Source organism: Canis lupus, chromosome 36 (genome assembly GCF_048164855.1).
Source record: "Canis lupus baileyi chromosome 36, mCanLup2.hap1, whole genome shotgun sequence".
NCBI lineage: Eukaryota > Metazoa > Chordata > Mammalia > Carnivora > Canidae > Canis > Canis lupus.
The window spans coordinates 9,233,473-9,254,005 of record NC_132873.1 but is presented as its reverse complement, the minus strand read 5'-3'; the positions used below and the strand labels follow the sequence as shown (position 1 = coordinate 9,254,005).

The 20,533-nt window shown below is 33.9% G+C and overlaps 2 protein-coding genes and 1 long non-coding RNA gene across 7 annotated transcripts in view; 2 read left to right on the top strand and 1 right to left on the bottom strand.

Annotated features, from left to right (window-relative positions):
• LOC140625552 (uncharacterized) overlaps positions 1–3,081 on the bottom strand; it is a 34,801-nt gene extending 31,720 nt beyond the window's left edge. Inside the window, exon 1 of the long non-coding RNA XR_012024906.1 lies at positions 3,000–3,081. This is a non-coding gene — a long non-coding RNA (uncharacterized lncRNA). The remainder of the gene's footprint in view (positions 1–2,999) is intronic.
• The window catches only part of SPAG16 (sperm associated antigen 16), a 908,675-nt gene extending 890,590 nt beyond the window's left edge, over positions 1–18,085 (top strand). For all 5 annotated transcript variants that reach the window (XM_072812774.1, XM_072812773.1, XM_072812772.1 and 2 more), the window contains one exon: positions 17,708–18,085. In XM_072812774.1, coding sequence (XP_072668875.1) covers positions 17,708–17,762 — 55 coding nt within the window. In that variant the 3' untranslated portion in view covers positions 17,763–18,085. The remainder of the gene's footprint in view (positions 1–17,707) is intronic.
• Positions 18,086–18,234: 149 nt separating this feature from the next.
• The window catches only part of VWC2L (von Willebrand factor C domain containing 2 like), a 155,527-nt gene continuing 153,228 nt past the window's right edge, over positions 18,235–20,533 (top strand). The window contains exon 1 of the mRNA XM_072812781.1: positions 18,235–19,365. The gene's annotated coding sequence lies outside the window, so the exon portion shown is untranslated. The remainder of the gene's footprint in view (positions 19,366–20,533) is intronic.

Below are 20,533 nucleotides of genomic sequence, written 5' to 3'. Positions count from 1 at the left end.
AAAAAGGTAAGAAGAAAGAATAAAAAATGGAAAGTCACAAACACAGAGACCAAAGTGATGGTTGTCACAGAGTTGGAGAGGGATGGGTGAAATAGGTGAAGGGGATTGTTTGCAGCTATAAGACTTTTTTTTAATAAAGCTATTTTAAAAAGTCACAGATATGTAAAATACAACATAAGGAATATAGTCGATGATATAGCTTTGTAAGATGACTACATTTATCGTGGTGGGCATTTTGTAATGTATGTAAAATGTTGAATTTCTATTTTGTATAACTAAACAATGTATGTCAACTGTAGTTCAATGAAGATAACACTTAAAATTTTAAGTATTAAAAAGAAGAATAATCACAGGTCACTTTAAATTTTTCTATGAGGTATAAAGCCAGGTCACCAGAATGTAATATACTAGAATATTGCTTTAGATATTCATAAAGATGCCTTCATAGAATTATGAAGTTAATATAAATTTAGCCCTTCATGTAGCAGCCAAATTAGCTTAGCTTTCTAGCATAACTACTCTCCTTTCTCCCCAGGCTGTAGAATAGAAAAAGTTTATAGACAATTTGGGTTGGCATTCTTGCACTAACAGTAGCTCTGTTATCTTGATGATGTTACTTAACTTCACTATAATTCAATATCTTTACCTATAAAATTGAAAATGTTTACTTCACATGCAGTTTTTCAAAATTACATAATAGAAAACATTCAGAAGACAGTAGATCATAAATGGAAAGCAGTGATTTTATCTTTTATTATCAACCACTTCAAATCATTTTAAAGTTAGCATATCAATTAGGTGTTAGATCTGTATTTCCTTGGATTTGGAATTTAGGCAGTCTATGATTTCAGAGAGTTTAATGATTTTTCTAAAAACCAGCAGATTATTCTAATTTTAAATATTTAGCCACTCTAAACTTATACAGGACTTTCACATTTGATTTTTTTTTTTTCTTTTTGGGGTAGGGAGTATCATTTTGTCTATAATTCTTATCACTTAGCCACTTTCCTCCAATGGATTGATGTTGCTCTTGAGTAGGAAGAATGAAGTTCTAAAAATAAGAATACAACTATTACTAATTCACCACCTCAACATTAACTAGTGGAAGCTGACAGTATTTTCTTCCCCACAGGAAAAAAAAAAAAAAAAAAAAAAAAAACCCTCCATGCTTAGGAAGTGCTATTTCTTCATAATGAAGTTAGTGCTGACACAAATCTATGAAGAGAAAAACTCCTAAAATGTTAGAACTCCATAAGTCTGAAAATGTAGTAAATGTTATGGTTTAAACAGTGAAAAATGAGAAATACTAAAGGTGGTTTTATTACTTTATAATATAAAAAATTAAAGTTTTAATTAAATTTTTATTATAAAATATAAGCCTTTGGGTCCTTTTTCAACTCATGAACAGTGGGGAAGAAAATATCACAGTCTATGACTTGCTCTGAACCACACTGTGCCATAGCTTATTTGATCCCCAGAAATGAACCAAAACTAGATTTTCCTCTGACATCACTAAATGATTTTCTGAAATGTTTGCAAAGCTCCAGGTGCATGGGGTCCCTGAATAAATATTATTTCAACACTGATCAGCTGCATAGGTGAGGACCAAGTTAGGAAACAGGTCTACAAGGATTTCTTAATGAAAGCAGGTGGCTGTTGATATTCTAAATAGATTCAATAATTAGTTAGAACATTTTTAGGACTTTAGGTGCACCTCACAAGGGATTTCTATAATATTCAGAAGACAGCTCATGTAGGAAAGCACCTGTTCAAAAAGATATTCATTCTTTCTCTCCTACTAGGGGAAAATATTTTATAAGACCAAAGTTCTATTCCTAGTAAGGAAAGACTTTACATTTTGGATTTATTCTGCTAAAATTTAGGAATTTCAATAGTGTCAAAGAACTGCTTTCCTAAACAAGATATGAATTTCATGTGAAAGACAAATATAATTATTATATTCATTTAAAACTGCTTATTTAGACCAAACACATAAAACAAACTCTGTGGAGAAAAATTTAGATAACATTCCATACTAAATTTAAATAATGGTAGATTTTTATCTTCAGCAACTATTGTATCCATTACATATTACCCACTTGAAGTAAGGTAAGCATATCTGCTTGACTACAATCCTAAAGAGATATTGAAGCTTTCTCCACTCTCTTGCCATTTTCATGGCATGAGGTTTTAGCCAGAGAAACTTAAAATGCATTTATTTACTAACATATGTTTATGTTTTGACACAATCTCTGTTCAAGCAGTACAACCCTACAAGAGAAAAGTTAAGGCCCTTTAGCCAGCATATACACAGTAAAAATACTGGAAAAAAATACTGGAAAAGTTTATAAATTGTTACAGGCACTTAGGCAAGTTAAATTCCCAAGTAATTTTTTTCTGAAATGTATTGATTAGCAATAGGATGCAAAATAAACTAAATCAAATTCCACATCTCCTTCAATGGTGTTTTTGAAATTCTGAGTAATGACCCAGGTTGAGCCATTAATGCAAATCCTCAAAACTTAAATAGTTTCTTGATACTTTTCATTTGGAGGCATCTTTTAAAGAAACAACAGATGCCTCTCCACATGCATTCTAAAAATCAATACAATTAATCAATAATACTCTCCACAGGTAATAAATGCTGAGAAGCATTTCTGCCTATCTATATTGATCGAGAGAATTGCTTCAAATTGGTTCTGATGTGTATAAAAATCATTTCCTTATTGATCAAAGCCTCTTTTCTCCTCTGATATGTTATTTTATATATGGCACACAATTTTTTTAGACTTTACTTTTGTATATTTGTGATACATTTTCTATGATCTTGTATGAGACTAATTTGAATGAAATGTAAAATGGGTATTTTTGTTTCTTTGGGGGGAATATTTCAAAATTTATGCAAAGCATGAATAATCATGAGAAATTACTAAAGTTATTTTAATGAGAAATGTAATGATGTATTTCATTAACATTTTCATTATTTATAATAAACTTACAAGTTTTGAGTCTACTTCTTTTCTTATAGCAGAATTTCATTCTTGTAGATATATGTACTTAATCCAGAATGATGTTATTCCTAATGATATAATAGAAAACTACAGTTTTAGTCAACTATTGACTCATAATATGGCTGTCAAATTATATTTTTGTAACATCCATTTGTAAGTGAATTTTGTGAACTTTTTGCTAAGTATACAGACACAGGGTAAAAAGTGTCTTCTAAATTAACGTTCCAAACAATAAGCTTATAGCTCTAGTATTTACAGCATTTAACGAATCTCATTAAACAGAATTCTATTCACTTGACCCAAACAATATATGAAACCAAGGTTGCCTTGGCTAATAGTACCTGATAACTGATGGCTCATTGGGTAAATGTTACTAGTTCAATGAAAGATTTTTCCAAAGAAGTTCAACTTTCAAAGGTCAACTTTTGATACATTTACTAAGGTAATGAATTATTACTCCAGTAAAGAAAAATCAAAGATTCCTGTCAACATAATTTAGTAAATTTTAAAATCTACGCTGCCTATTTTCCTTATTTAGATGTTCCATTACAAATGGCATCATTTTGGCCAGTGAAATATACAACTTTGGAAGGAGTTGAAGCAGTATCTTCTTAAAACTTGACTGCCAGTTTATTTTATTAAACCATTCTATGCAAAGGAGGGAGAGAACATGGCAGAATAGGAGGATTTTAAGCTTGCTCCATCCCATAGATACAAGTAGATAACCCACATCAGTGTAAATAACCCAGAAAATGACTGGCAAAGTGGACTCTCCACAGCTAAATGTAGAGAAGAGGCCACATTGAAGAGAGTAGGGAGGGCAGATATGTGGTCAGGGGCTAAAAGGAACTGTGGGACTGTCCATAGGAGGAACACTGTGGTTGTGGAGAAGAGACAGAAGCAGACCTTCACCCCAGACACCCCAGGCAAGGGGAATCCACAGAAGGAAGATGAATCCCCGTATTTGATTTTAAAAGCCAGAGGGGGCATAATTTTGCAAGTCCTTAAAATCAGCATGGCTTTTAACATCCAGAACCTTAAATCATCTGGTGTGGCTTTGGGAGAGCCGGGAGAGTAATAGGAAACTGAGTCTCTGACCTTAAAGAGACAGCACAGCCAATAGCCCCACAGAGATACACCATAGAAACAGCAGTTTGAAAAATTCCTGCGGTGTATGACACAGAGATTTCTTTACTAATGTCAGAGTGTGTGCTGGAGACACAAGGATCGTTAGGGAACTTCTTTAGGAATGAAGTAGCTGGTGGCTGCCATTTCCCTCCACCAGCCCCCAGTCTAGATACAAGGACGCCTTCAGGAACCAGGACAACACCAACACTCTCTACCTAACTTGCTAACTTGCTTGCTAACAGTGTGTGCTACCCCTGCATTTTCCTGCAGACACACAGCCTCCAGCCAGGCTTCAGCTCTAAGTCTCCTCTCCCAGCAAGCACTGATAACACTGCATGCCCCACCACTGTACTCTTCTGTAGATCTGCCTCCTCCAACCCTGCCTGCTTCAGTAAGGCAACCTCAAATGCCCTCCTGGAGCAGACCACTGCAGACTTTGCTGGCAATGTGCTTCCCAGCCCAACATTCTCCTACATTCTTAGCAGGAGCCCATCCAAAACGGTGCCACAAGCTGGTGGTGTGCAAGTAGCCTCAACAAGGGCCAGCACTACTACAAGTAATGTCTGCCCCTGGAAGAGAAGATAACCACACAACATCAATCCAACTGCTGCCCAGCAGTGGACTGGGGACAAGCAACTGATCTGACTGCAGGCCCTGGCCACCAACAAAGGCTTCTCAGGGGACAACCCAGGGAAAGTACCCTGTAGTTATGTGCTACTGCATCTCTTGTAAACACCTGGTCTGACTCAATTCAAGCCCAGGGTAACCCAGACTGACCTACTAACAACACATAGACAAAACCCTACGTATAACTGGCAAAGAAAGGCATTGCAGATGACTGGACTGAAGGAAAATGCAGCTAAGCCACAACAGTAAGGTGCGTGAAACACACATAGACACCCTTGAAGCACTAGGTTCTGGTAAAGAGGGACACTGCACTTCAGGACCTCTTCTTCATAAGGTCACTATTTTCAAGAGCAGGAGATGTAGCCAACTTTCCTTACATATAGAAGCAGACAGACAAGATGAGGAGACAGAGGAGTATGTCCCAAATGAAAGAACAGGACAAAATCACAGGAAGAGAGCTAAACAAAACAAAGAGGGGCACCTGGGTGGCTCAGGAGTTGAATGTCTGCCTGTGGCTCAGGTAGTGATCCCAGGATTCTGGGATCAAGTCCCATATCAGGCTCCCCCCAGGGAGCCTATTTCTCCCTCTGTCTTTGTCCCTGCCTCTGTGTGTGTGTGTGTGTGTGTGTGTGTGTCATGAATATATAAATAAAATCTTTTAAAAAATAAAACACAGACAAGTAACATGTCTGATAGAGAATTTTAAATAAATGCCATAAAGATAATCACTAGACTGGAGAAGAGAGTGGAAGACCTCAATGAGATCATTAACAGAGAGAAAACATAAAAAGGACCAATCAGAGATGAAAAAAGCAATTCATGACCACTTTTTACCAGCCCTGTAAAAAATGTTAAAGGGAACCTTTTGAGTGGAAAGAGAAGATCATAAGTAAGAGTAAGAAGTATAGGAAGCACAGAAACAGTAAAATTATGTAGATCTATAAAAATCTATCAAGGGATTCACAAAATGAAATAATGTAAAGGTATGTCACCATATACTTAAAACATAAAGGAGAGAATGGATTCAAACTTAAATGACCATCAACTTAATTTAGACTGCTATATGCACAGGATGTTATATACAAACTTAACGGTAACCACAAATCAAAAACCAATAATAGATACACAAAAAATAAAAAGAAAGCATATCACTACAAAAAGGCAGCAAACTGAGAAAGAAACGAGCAAGAGAAGAGACCATCATAAAACAAGTAATGAAATGGCAATATGTACACACCTACCAGTAATTACTTTGAATGTAAATGAAGGGACAAAAAGTCAAGACCCATCTGCCTATAAGAAACTCATTTCAGAATTGAAGATACACTCAGATTGAAGATAAAGGGATGGAAAAATCACTTACCATGCAAATGGAAGTGAAAAGAAAGCTAGGGTAGCAATATCTGTACCAGACAAAATAGAATTTAACACAAAGACTGTAACGAAAGACAAAGAAGAACACTATTAATCATAAAGGAAACGATCCAACAAGATATAACAATTGTAAATATTTATACACCAAACATGGGAGCACTCAAGTACCGAAAGCAGTTAATAACAAACATAAAAGAAGTAATTGATAATAATACAATAATAGTAGGGGACTTTACCACCCATTTACATCAAGGGATAGATCATTCAAACAGAAAATCAACAAGGAGACAGTGGTTTTGAATGACAATTTGAGCCAGATGGATAGAACAGATATATTCAGAACATTCCATCCTAAAACAGCAGAATACTCATGCTTTTCAAGTGCACATGGAACATTCTCCAGAATAAATCACATATTTGGCCACAAAACAGGTCTCAACAACTTCAAAAAGATCAGTCATACCATACATCTTTTCCAACCACAAAACTATGAAACTAGAAATAAGCCATAAGAAAAAAATCTGGAAAGAAGGCAAATACATGGAGATTTGACAACACACTATTGAACAATGAATGGTTCAACTATGAAATCAAAAAGGAAATTAAAAAAAATACATGGAGACAAATGACAATGAAAGCAGAGCAGGCCAAAATCTTTGAGACACAGAAAAAGCTGTTCTAAGAGGGAAGTTTACAGTAATGTATGTTTACCATAAGCAGCAAGAAAAATCTCAAATAACTGAACCTTACACCTAAGGGAGATAGAAAAAAAAAAGAACAAACCCCCAAACCAATAGAAGGAATAAATATAAAAATTAGAGCAGAAATAAATGAAATATAAACCAAAAAATAATAGAACACATCAATGAAACCAGGGCCTGTTTTTTTTTATTTTATTTTTATTTTTATTTATTTATGATAGTCACAGAGAGAGAGAGAGAGAGAGAGAGAGAGGCAGAGACATAGGTAGAGGGAGAAGCAGGCTCCATGCACCGGGAGCCAGACGTGGGATTCGATCCCAGGTCTCCAGGATCGCGCCCTGGGCCAAAGGCAGGCGCCAAACCGCTGCGCCACCCAGGGATCCCCTGTTTTTTTTTTTTGCTTTGTTTTGTTTTTTTGTAAGATAAAGTTGATACACCTTTAGCCAGATATATTTTTTAAAAAAAGAAAAAAGAGTGATGACTCCAATAAAATTAGAAATGAACGAGAAAGAACATAACAGAAATACAAAGGATTATAAGAGAATGTTATGAAAAATTATATGCCAACAAATTGGACAAGCTAGGATAAATTCCTAGAAACAGAACCTCCCAAATCTGAATCAGGAAAAAAAAAAAACAAAAAAACAAAAAAACAGAAAATCTGAATAGACCAATTACCAGTAATGAAATTGAATCATTAATAAACAAACTCCAAACAAAGTCCATGACCAGATGGCTTTACAGGTGAATTCTAGCAAACATTTAAAGATTTAATGCCTACTCCTCTTAAACTGTTCCAAATATAATAGAGAAAGGAAAGCTTCTGAATTCATTCTATGATATCAGCATTACCCTGTTACTAAAATCAGACACAACAAAAAAGAGATCTATCGGGCAATAGCTCTGATGAATATAGATGCTAAAATCCCCAGCAAATATTAGCAAACTGAATTCAACAACACATTAAAAAAAATCACTCACCATGATCAACTGGAATTTATTCCCAAGATGCAAGAGTGGGTCAATATTCACAAAGCAATCAACACAATACATCACATCAACAAGAGAAAGGACAAAAACCATATGATCCTCTCAATAAATACAGAAAAAGCATTTGACAAGTATGACATCCATTCATAAGAACCCTCCATGAAATAGGTTTAGAGGGAATATATCTCAATATAATAAAGGCCATATGAAAAACCCACAGCTAACATCATACTTAATGATGAAAAAAATTAAGAGATTTTCCCCTAAGACTAGGAACAAGACAAGGATGTCCACTCTTAATACTTTTATTCAACACAGTACTAGAAGTCCTAGCCAAAGCAATCAGAAAAGAAAAAGAAATAAAAGGAATCCAAATTGGTAAGAAAGGAGTAAAACTTTATTTGCAGATGACATGATGTTTTATATATATAAACCCTAAAGATTCCACTGAAAAGCCTACCAGAACTGATACATAATTCAGGCAGTGGCAGTATATAAAATCATGTACAGAAATCTCTTGCATTTTTATATCTGAATAATGAAGTAGCAGCAAAAAGAAATTAACAATCCCTTTTACAATTGCACCAAAACTAATATAATACCTAGGAAAAAACTTAACTAAGGAAGTCAAAGACCTGAACTCCAAACACTACAAAATATTGATGAAAGAAACAGAAAATGACACACAGAAATGGAAAGATATTCCATGTGCATGAGTTGGAAGAACAAATATTGTTAGAATGCCCATAGTACTCAAAGCAATCTACAGGTTTAACACAATCCCTATCAAAATACCAACAACATTTTCCTGAGAACTAGAACAAATAATCCTAAAATTTGTATGGAAGTACAAAAGATCTCAAATTACCAAATCAATCATGAAAAAGAAGAATAAAGATGGAGGTATCACAAACCCAGATTTCAAGATATACTACAAAGCTATAGTAACCAGAATGATATGGTACCGGCATAAAAATAGACACATAGATCAATGAAAGAGAATAGAGAACCCAGAAATAAACTCATGAATATATACAGTCAATTAATTTTCAACAAAGAAGGCAAGAATATGGAGTGGAAAAAAGACCGTCTCTTCAATAAAGTTGGGAAAACTGAACAGCTACATGCAAAAGAATAAAACTGGACCACTTTCTTACACTATACACAAAAATAAACTAAAAATGGGTTAAGGATCTAAATATGAGGTCCCAAACCATAAAAATTCTAGAAGAGAGCACAGACAAGAAGTCCTCTGATGTTGGTCCATCCTTCTAAATATGTCTCCTGAGACAAAGGAAACAAAAACAAAAATAAACCATTGGGACTACATCAAAATAAAAAGCTTCTTCACAGGAAAAGAAACAACCAACAAAACTAAAAGGCCACCTACTGAATGGGAAAAATATTTACAAATGACATATCTAATAAAGTATTAGTATCCAAAATATATAAAAAACTTATAAACACAAAAAAATCCAATAAAAAATGGGCAGAAGACATGAACAGACATTTCTCCAAAGAAGACATACAAGTGGCCAACAGACACATGAAAAGATGCTCAATAATCATCATTAATCATCACAGAACTGCAAACCAAAACCACAATGAGATATACCTCATCTGTCAGAATGGCTAAAACCAAAACACAAGGAACAAGTGTTAGCAAGGATGTAGAGAAAAATGAAAAGTTGTACACTGTTGGTGGGAATGCAAAATTGTGTAGCCACTGTAGAAAACAGTATGGAGGTTTCTCAAAAAATGAAAAATAGAACTATCAAATGATCTTGTAATTCACTACTGGGTATTACTTAAAGAATATAGAAACACTGATTTGAAAAGATATATGCACCCCTATGTTTATTGTAGCATTATTTACAATAGCCAAATTATGGAAGTAGCCTAAGTGTCTGTCAATAGATGAAGAAGAGGTGTAATATGTATATATACACATATATATTTATATTTATATTTATATTTATGTATGGATTATTACTCAGCCATAAAAAAGAATGGCTTGAAAAATAAATTAAAAAAAAAAAGAATGGCTTGTTATTTGCAACAGCATGGATGGATCTAGAGAGTATAATGTTAAGCAAAACAGATTAGAGAAAGACAAATATATGATTTTATTTGTATGTGAAATGTAAGAAACAAAACAAATGAACAAAGAAAAAATAAACTAGAAAGAGACACTTAACTATAGAGAACCAACTGTATGGGTGGGAAGATGGGTAAACTGATGAAGGGAGGATTAAGAGTCCACTTCTCATGATGAGCACTGAGTAATATATACAATTGTTGAATCACTATATTATATACCTGAAACCCCTGAAACTAATATAACAGTGTATGTTTACCAGAATTTTTTTTAATTTGTACTTGGAATTTCAGGGAATATGAATTATCATAATGATAACTGAGTTCCCAATAACTGTCCCTTAGATAATTTTATCAGTCTAGTAATTTAACTTTGTCTTTAATTTTAAAGGAACCCTTCATGCAAAACAAATTAAGTTGAAATCTTTCAACAAAAAAGAATATTCTCTTTTTGTGAGCAACTAGTTTAAAGAATTGGGTAAAATATGCTCACTATACTCAAAAATACTCTTTGGGTGAAGTTGAGAGGATATTAGTCATTATTCAAAGTATAAGCGTCAGAAGGATGATATATTCTGGTTGCTTCCCCTAGAGCAAAAAAATGACATACATTTTTATAACATCTTAATATAAAACACTTATCTAAAGTTGTGGAGGTGTTTTTTATTTTTTGTTTTGATTTTGCTCACTAAGGCATTGTTGAATGTTGGGTACACGGATAGGCTCTTTGAGCTCTAAAAGAATAAAAGTCCCCTCCTTATTCCCAGGAAGCTAATTGTACAATAAGATTCTTGGAGTCTATAAATGCCATTATGGTAACCACAGAAATGAAATTTTGAAATATTTCTTGTACTTAAATAGAAATTAATTTTAAAGTATTCCTAGGAGCAAGCACAGATTTAGCTGGAAACTGGAGCTGCACACCCGAGACATGTTTACTCTGACTCATATTGCATTTTAGTAAGGGCAGCTTAATCACAGTAGGAGAGAACATTGAGCCAATCAATAAAAGTTCATCTGGAGGTATTAGGGCATGATGTAGAGGATAAGAGCATGAGAGCTCTGGAATCATATAGCCCCCAAGTCCAGGCTCCAATACTTAAGTTGTGTAGCCTTGGAGAAGTTGCTTTCATCTCTAAGCCTCATTTTCTTCTTGTATAAAATAGGATATGTGCTAGCACTGTTGAATAGAAATATAATGTGAATCACATACATAATTTTAAATTTTTAGTAGCCATGTTTTCAAAAAGCAGGTGAAATTAATTTTAAAATATATTTTATCACATATAATCAATATAAAATTATTAAGAAAATATTTCGTATTTTTTCCTGAAGTCTGAAATCTGGTGAACATTTTGCAATGATAGTGTATTTTAATTTGCACCAGCTGCATTTCCAGTGTTCAATAGCTATACGTGAGTCAAAAATGCTACAATAGTATAGTGCAGGTATATATCTACCCTATAGGGTTGTAGTAAGGATAAAATGAGATAATATGTATGGAGGACTTAAAACAGTGGTTGGCAAATAACAAGAACTAAAAAAAAAAAAAAATGTAGTGATGAAAACTGTTACTACTACCACTGAGGATTGATTACAATAGTCTATGTATTAAGCTGGGGGAAAATGCAAAAAATATGACACGCCCCTGTTCTCCAGTAATTACAAGGTTAAGAAGGTAAGACAAACACACAGTTAACTATAGTTTATGGTATCTTATTATCACATGAATGGTATAAATAAAATGCAATGAATGCTCAGAATAGGAAGATCTCCACTAAGGATGTCTTACACCTACAAGATGAAGAAAATAGTTTTGAACTGAGTTGACCTTTACTATGAAGATATAGCTGAGGGCCATGAAAATAGCTAAGAAAAATATTTCACCAGGGGGAATAACAGAAGCAACAATTGAAAAGTGGGGAAATGAAAAATATATTCAAGAAATGATGACATATCATTTTATGGAGAACATAGGATTTGTGTAAAAGTGTACTTGGTTAAGTAAATGCCAAGTTGTATGGGAGTGTAGAGATCTTGAAAGTTCTACTAGGATACTAGAACATTATTCATTGTCAGAAGGCAATAGTAAAAAAATAAATAAAAAATAAAAGGCAGATTTTCTTATTTCATCTTAGCTGTTTATAAAATGAGATGATTGGATCTAAAACAAAACCTGAGAATGTCAGAGTTATAAGAAACCTCCTTGTTGCTGTTGTTCCTGCTGCATTGGGTGTTGTTCTATTCAAATTTATTGGAGTTACATAATTGAAAACAAAAACATAGGAGTTAATATGCAGATTTTAAAGTAATGAAATTATAATTAAAAGATAATTTGGTATACCATCTCAATAGTCTTGACAAATGAAAGCAAGGACTTTAATATTGTGGACATAACCGTTTTAAATAAGCAAACTATAGAAAATTGGAAAAGAGAATGGATACCACTTGGGTTGATCTTAGAGAAGGAAAAAAGTTGAGAAATGAATGTCACTATAGTTTGAAGTCTGGAAAACAGAGAGAATATAGTATCCAAGATAGATTGGAAAAACTAGAGATAATTTTGCTAGAAAGGCGAGAGGGATTTAACATGAATCTTTATCAATTGGGATGATTTTTTAATATGTGCATTACATATATAATGCATAATATATGCATTACAAGATTATGTATTTAAGAATTAATGAAGATACATGTCTCCTGCAAGAATATAGATGTTTTAGTTTCAGAGTTTGACAAAGTAGTAGAATCAACACTGAAGAAAAGACGAGATTAACACAAGCAGTAAGCATAAGAGCCTATTTATCTATAAATTCAGTGGTATTCAGGGACCTAGGTGGTTCAGTCAGTTAGGCATCTGCCTTTGGGTCAGGTCATGATCTCAGGATTGTGGGATCAAGCCCCACATTGGGCTCCCTGCTCGTGGAGAGTCTGCTTTTCCCTCTACCCCTACCCCCACCCATGCTTGCTCTCATTTGCTCTCTTTCTCAAATAAATAAAAATCTTTAAAAAAATTCAGTGGCATTCATAGAAAAACCCCAAAGTACCACACTTTTTTTTAAAGATTTATTTATTCATTTAATCATGAGAGACACACAGGCAGAGACATAAGCAGAGAGAGAAGCAGGGAGCACAATGTGGGACTCGATCCAGGAACCCTGGGATCAGGCCCTGAGCCAAAGGCAGATGTTCAACCACTGAGCCACCCAGGCATCCCCCCAAAGTATCACTCTTATCTGACTCTTAATTTATAAAAGACATACTCAAGTGAGTAAATGAAGCAAGACTTTTGGATAATAAAAATTTTGATCTAAATCCTGAGTGAAGTAAGTCAGTCGGAGAAGGACAAACATTATATGTTCTCATTCATTTGGGGAATATAAATAATAGTGAAAGGGAATATAAGGGAAGGGAGAAGAAACGTGTGGGAAATATCAGAAAGGGAGACAGAACGTAAAGACTGCTAACTCTGGGAAATGAACTAGGGGTGGTAGAAGGGGAGGAGGGCGGGGGGTGGGAGTGAATGGGTGACGGGCACTGGGGGTTATTCTGTATGTTAGTAAATTGAACACCAATAAAAAATAAATGAAAAAAAATAAAAATAAAAATAAATAAATCCCAGATTTACCTTTTCTGAGTCCCATTTTTCATTAACTAAAGAGGGAAAATCTCTACATCTGAGGGTTAAGTGCAGAACATATGAGGTAACATAGGGAGCTCTAGATGCCCAATAAATGATGGCTAGTATTTCAGGTCATTCTGATAAACCTGAAAGAAAAGAAATGTACCATATCTTATCTACTTAAAAAATGTCATAAGAGTCTTTGTACTCCAACTTATAGCGCACCTTAACTTATGATTGGTATCAAAAATATTGTAACCTGAGGCACCTGGCTCACTCAGTCAGTAGAGCATACGACTCCTGATCCTGGGTTGTGTGTTCAAGCCCCATGTTGAGTGTAGAGATTACTTAAAAATAAAATATTTTAAATATATATATTGTAGTCTTTTCTAAAAGATTTTATTTATTTGAGAGAGAAAAGGAAAGACTGAGAGAGAGAGAGCATAAGCAGGAGGGAGGGGCAGAGGGAGAGGGAGAAGCAGGTTCTCCACTGAATAGGGAGTCCAATACAGGCAGGGCTCCCAGGACCCTTAGATCATGACCTGAGCCAAAGTCAGACACTTAAACAACTAAGCGACCCAAGTGCCTATATATATATTATTTATATATATATATAATATTATAATAATAATTTATTATTATTTATTTATTCATGAGAGACAAAGAGGCAGAGAGAGAAGCTAGGCTCCCTGTAGGGAGCCTGATGCGGGACTCAATCCCAGGACCCTGGGCTCACACCCTGAGTGGAAGGCAGACACTTAACCCTGAGCCACCCAAGTGCCCCTATATATCATAATCTTAAGGAGAATTAGTGTTGTTTAGGAAGTAAGTGCAAAAAAGTTTAAAATAACTCGTGGCTATTCTAAGTATATTCTTAAATTCAAATTAAATTTTCACACATGTATGTATTGATAATTAATTAAAAACTCTTCACTTTGAAAACATGCCAATAGTTTCTTTGCACATTCTATTAGCATGCAATTAGGACTTTCCAATTTGTTGGTTTACCCAAAATGATTACGTGTACCAAGATAAAATTTTAACACTTGATTTTAATGGGCTAATTCATTCTATAAACTTCTTAAAGAGATTCTATTGCTAATGTGCTTAAATAAGTAAGTATATTCAAATATTCAAGTTTTTTACCAAATCCAATGGAGACAGCTTTGCTCAAGCCAGCTTTTTCTCTCCAGCATGCTTATTTTGTTCCCATTCTCTAAAGTTTGGCCATCCTAATAACAAATGTTAACAAAAGAAGAGAAGCAACTCATATTTTATCTAACTATTCTAATATTTATATTCTATTCGAAAAAGAGTCAACTTGGCTATTTCTCTTTTTAAATCAGTGTTAATTAACTACTCTGTTTTTTAATCAGATATTTTCAATCTGTGGTATTCATGGAATACGTGCATTCATAACTTGTATAATTATTCTTGTTAGAATACCATGCTAAGTGACATTTTAAATAATCTATTCAGGAATTACATGTTACAAGACAACTGTTTTGCTTAAATTTTGCTATAACATTTTAACAAAATATTTGAAATATAAATATACAATGTATCACTTATTTTTTGTTATTTCACATGTTGAAGGAGACATGAACTTTAACATAAACATTAGTACACGTTTTCATAAATTTTCACAGTACAGCTAAAAATTTTATCTTTACCATATTTTTATTTCATTGACCAAGTTGCAGATAAATATTCTTCCTAAATTTGTCAGTAAGACTCTGATATTGGGATGACAAATGATTTCTATCCTGATTTATTTTTAATTGCCAATCACCAGTACATTTAGAAAGATACCTATACATATGTCTGTAAATACTCCACTTTCTAGAGATACTACCAATAATCATACTGTGATTTTTTTTTTTTTGAGAGTGCCACCTCTCTCACACCAACTAGACACTAATGTAGTAATTGACCCATCCTGGTAAGTAATTCTGAAAATCTTCTAGCCTAGAAATGGTTCAGCATCTCAAGTCCCAGTAAAGTTAATTTTAGGTCAGACATTGTATGCCTTGTAATAATCCCATATACTTTAAAGTTGAACATTATAAATTTATACACATTTTAGGAATAAGTTATTATATACATAATCATTATCTTGCAATCTTCTGTAAATGAGTTAGTTCAAGTAAACATGAAAAACTTCACCATAAAGTTACTAAAATCTGTTCGATAGAAGACAAATTTTTGAAATACCTGAGGCATGATGCTGCTGAATTATATAATCCCATCATTAGGTTCTAGTAGTATATTCTCTATTTTATTGAACTTTCAGAAATTACCAAGAACCTTCATAAATGTTTCCAATTATGATTTTTACAGATTTGACTTCAACAAAAGATAATGGTTTAAAGCTAAATCTCTTCTTTTTCTTTATGAGCCTTGATTCTGTTTCCTTTCAAAAATAGAAAATAACATTTACCTCCTTCCTATCTGTTGCATGAAGACCACAAGAAAAAAGTTACTTGTTTGACTCTTAGGAAAGTCACAAACAGCAATTGTCTATAGAGTGAGACTAGAAGTGGAATCCATATGTAATGCCTCTGTCAGCAAAGACTTAGTAGAAGAAGGTTTATAATAAATATTCACATCTGCTTCTTTGGACACTCTAATCCATCCTAAGGATCTTTGCTGTGTCAGGTTTTGTTCTAGATGAAGAAGCCCAGTAGTTATAAAGGTTTGTAAATAGACTATATTTATCATGGTTAGCTTTACTTTTATAACTTTTTTAAATTTTTTTTTTATTTTTTACTTTGATAACTTTTCTGTTTTTAAAATATTCATGACATTTTGGTGTATAATTTGTGATTAAATATTTCACTGTGACTTTTATGGCAATATCATTAAAGAATTTTTTACTATGAAACAGGCAAATTTTATTTTCACAATATATCACCTACTTAAAAATCTATCAATAAGGCATCATTGATAACAATACTATGCTGGATGTGAAAACACAAGGACTTAAAGCCCAGGCTCTTTAAAGTGATTGTGATTTAATGATAGTTCCCTCCATACCGAATATACCTCCTCTTGAGCAAGATACTTCACCTTTCTAAACCTCTCTTTGTTCATCCATATAATGAAGTTAATATTATTTTATCATTATATTCTTGTAAAGATTATATGAAACTATTCACATCAGGTACAAAATCAATTGACATATACTGTTTAATCAATTTTAAATGTCATTACTGGAATGATAATATGCCTTCTAAGTATGATTAGATAATCCCATAGATAGCCCTAGTATCATACTTATTTACCCCACATACTGACTTTATGTAAACGTATTTCATTATTTTTACTTACCTCTAAATTCCCTGATAGTTTGTTACCAGACTTCTTTAATAAAAGCATTAGAATTGGGCTGCTGATATGTTTTTAACTTGAAGGAAATTATTCACTAAAAATTATACAGTATAAAAATTATGAGAATACTCTGTGCTATATTTAGCTCTTATGTAATATAAACTTAGTTTAACAGAATTTTGAATTTTAAATTAGAGTAAAAAAGCCTAAGTCATCCTTGAACTGGAGGTATTTATTTTCACTTCAACTCCAAAAAAGGTTCATAAGTGTCATAATAAATGTATATTATTATGCCTAAGTAAAGATTTAGCATAATTACAAGTTAAAGTATAATGCAAAATTTAAAATGTAAATTATCCATTATATAGGGACAGAGATTTTGAACCTATGCTTTGGACATCTTTTCACAAATAATTCACTTGAAAAACAAACCTGCATCGCTTCATTGCTTTCACACTCATTTTCTCAAAATTATTTATTAATCCCAAATATAAGGAGATTAGGAGGGCATTTGATAAAGTGGGTGGGACATTAGGTTTCACTTCCTCATTTTAAAATTTTACAATCTTATTGACATGTCTTAATTTTGCCTGGAATTATTTCCTATACAAATGAGTTAGCTCATATTTAATGACTGACATCTAATATGAGTCTGTTAAATTACATTTGAGACAAAACTGTGTATTTCATTGCTTATAAACTATGACTGCCTGAAATTAAACTTTGATATTCTCTCTCACTCTCTCTCTCTCCTCTCTCTTTCTTCCTCTCCCTCTCCCCCTCCCTCCCTTTCTCCCTCCCTCCCTCTCTTCCTCCCTCTTTCTCAGGTCGAGTTTTAGCTCAGGCGAGTGGCAGTGGGGTTATCCATTTGCTAGATCTTAAATCAGGGCAAATCCACAAATTGATGGGCCATGATAGTGAGGCTCACACAGTCGTGTTTTCTCATGACGGAGAGTATTTGTTTTCCGGAGGCTCTGACGGCACTGTTCGAACGTGGTCTTGATGGTCAGCATATCCCACTGCGGACGGCATTCCCTTTAAGGCTTGAAAATACCTTGGGTAGTCAGTCTCAAACCAGGAAGTATCTGGTTAAATATGCCAGCAGGTAACATTTACAATTTGCTTTAAAACATGCTTTGGACATGTATTTTAGTGCTCATACTGACACCAATAAAAAAATAAAAAAAAACACAACTTTTTGCTCATTTGTGTCTGGTTCTCTTTTTCTTCATTTTGATAAGAATTTAGAGACAGAGCATCTTTGCTAGGGGTTTGAAAGAAACAGCTTTACAATGACGCCTAATGACAGACTAGATGAATTACAGGAGATTGATTTTGAATGTTAGAGAACAAACTGCAGGAGAACAGGGCTACTTTTTTTTTTTTTTAAATCGAATCCAAGCTGCAGGAAGACCTGAAGTTTAATCATATAGCATGGAGAAAGTCTTTCTGCAACAAAAGGGTCAAATAGAATCGAGGAGCGTACATGTTCACAGATTCTTTGACAATGATCATGCTTTATCTATTAATAATCATCAAGACTGCAGATGGCTTAAATCTAAATGCAATGCTCTTCCAGAACTTTCATCTCTGCAGCCCATCTAAGAATGCATTAGGTATAATTACAATGTTTTGTATTTTTTGTTGTAATTTCAATGCCAATAAGTATCTCGTGTGTAAAATGTCTTTCCCACTCCTAATGCATGCGTCGGCTGTATAAAGTGCGACTGCTTTAGAGAACACTCTAGCCTGGTCTAAAGAAGCAGCTCCGGATTTCGGATTTCACCGAGCTGGGCTCAGAAGCCAGTTGTTGGCGCTGTCCGTGGTGCTGAGGAATTCCCGGCTGCCGGCGAATGAGCTCCAAATCAGCAGTCTGCAAACTGCTCTCAGTGATGCAGAAACCCAGCTAAAGTTGCTCCTTTCCTTCACGTCCACAGTTAGTATTTTCTGGTGTGTAAGAGGGGATTCAAGCAACATATTGTGGATGATGCTGATGGTACTGCCAGCGGAGTGGGCTTTAAGCTACAGCATGCTATTGCTGTTTGTGATCCTCAGAGCCTAGCCAAATCACCTCTACTGCCGTACCAAACACTGTGTAAGTGAACTCATGTGTGGAGGAGGCGTAATCAGCCGGTAAATTTCATAGAAGGATCTGAGAAAATGCTAAAAATAAGTTCAACATGATTCTGCTACTGGGGTCTGGATTTCTACAGGACCAGCATTGCTTCTTGCTTTGAATTCTGAAGACAGGTCCAAAGCATATTTCTTATGTGTGTCTGCTGTGTTTCTCTCTGGAAGGGCGGGAGACTGCTTCTTGACTGTGTTTTGAAATGGGAGGTAGAAAGAATGGATTACCTTTAATTCGTGCCTGAAAATGTATTCTTTGGATAACTAAAGAGGAACTGCTTTCCTAAAACATACCTGATGTTTTAGTTCGTATTGGTCTATGACTCCCACCACCACCATTAACCTCCAGAGTGATTAGGTAAGTGTATCTTATGACATGAGTTATGTTTGTTTTCTCAAAGAAATAGATGCAGTCATTTTAAATCATATGTAAAAATATAGGGAGGGGGGAAAGTTTAGCTGGAAAGTGGTCCTCAGTTTAGCAGTGTTTGCTTACTTAATAAAAATCTTCAGATAAACATTTTATTTCATTTCTCTAATATTTCTTCTCTTAAATAGTGTTTTTAACTACACTAGAGCAGCTCTATTATGAAAAGGGATTTTTTTAATAGCCTAAGAACTTTGTTATATTGAAAAGAAAACCTTGTTTTCTCCATGCAGATTTAAAAATGTATTTCATATAATAAAAGCATGTTTAAGGTTTATATAAAGTAGACATTATACCCCTATTTTTATCTTTAAGTTTACATTTATCACAACTTGATATATTAATGCCTACCTGTAGCTTGCAAAGAGATCAATTTCTGTCTATGTCCTTTTGAAGCAGAATGATATGTGTCTTTTATATGGCTTATCTTGCATGTATTGGCAGACACTGCTGGAATACTATAAGGAAGCACAATAGATTCCTTTCTTCCAAGATAAACTTTCTAAATATGTGAGAGATGTATAAATGCATGGTTTAATCAGTAAAATATATATTTATGCTTTTTTCAGAAGCTTCTGTTATGTTTGTGGCCTCTGTAGTAATTTAAGAGAAAAAAATGCTTTGTCAAAGGGAGCTTCCAGCTTCTCAAGTAGAATTATAGGTTTGCATTTTTTTTGTTCTGTCATGACTCATTATTTTTGACATATTTTAAAATAAATCTATCTCTTTTATCATTACCTACCCAAAAGGAATTCTAATATGAGAGAGCAGTTTTCTCTTAAAGGAGGGCATAAATATACTACCTTCCATTTTACTATTACTTTGCATAAGATAATTTGCATATCTTACTTAAAATGCAAATATAATAGTTGATGAAGTATCCTTATGTCATCTTTATCATGTTTTTAAATGATCACCTGTATATGCTATACTGAAAAGGGATGATTTATCATTACTCATTATATTCTGAAAATATACCAACAAATAACATTTATAAATTATCTGAGAATGTCCTATATACAGTCTGAGCAACATTGGCATAAAGCCAATAGCATTTAGATAGATAAATGAACTATCCGACAACACTTTTTCTTACCTA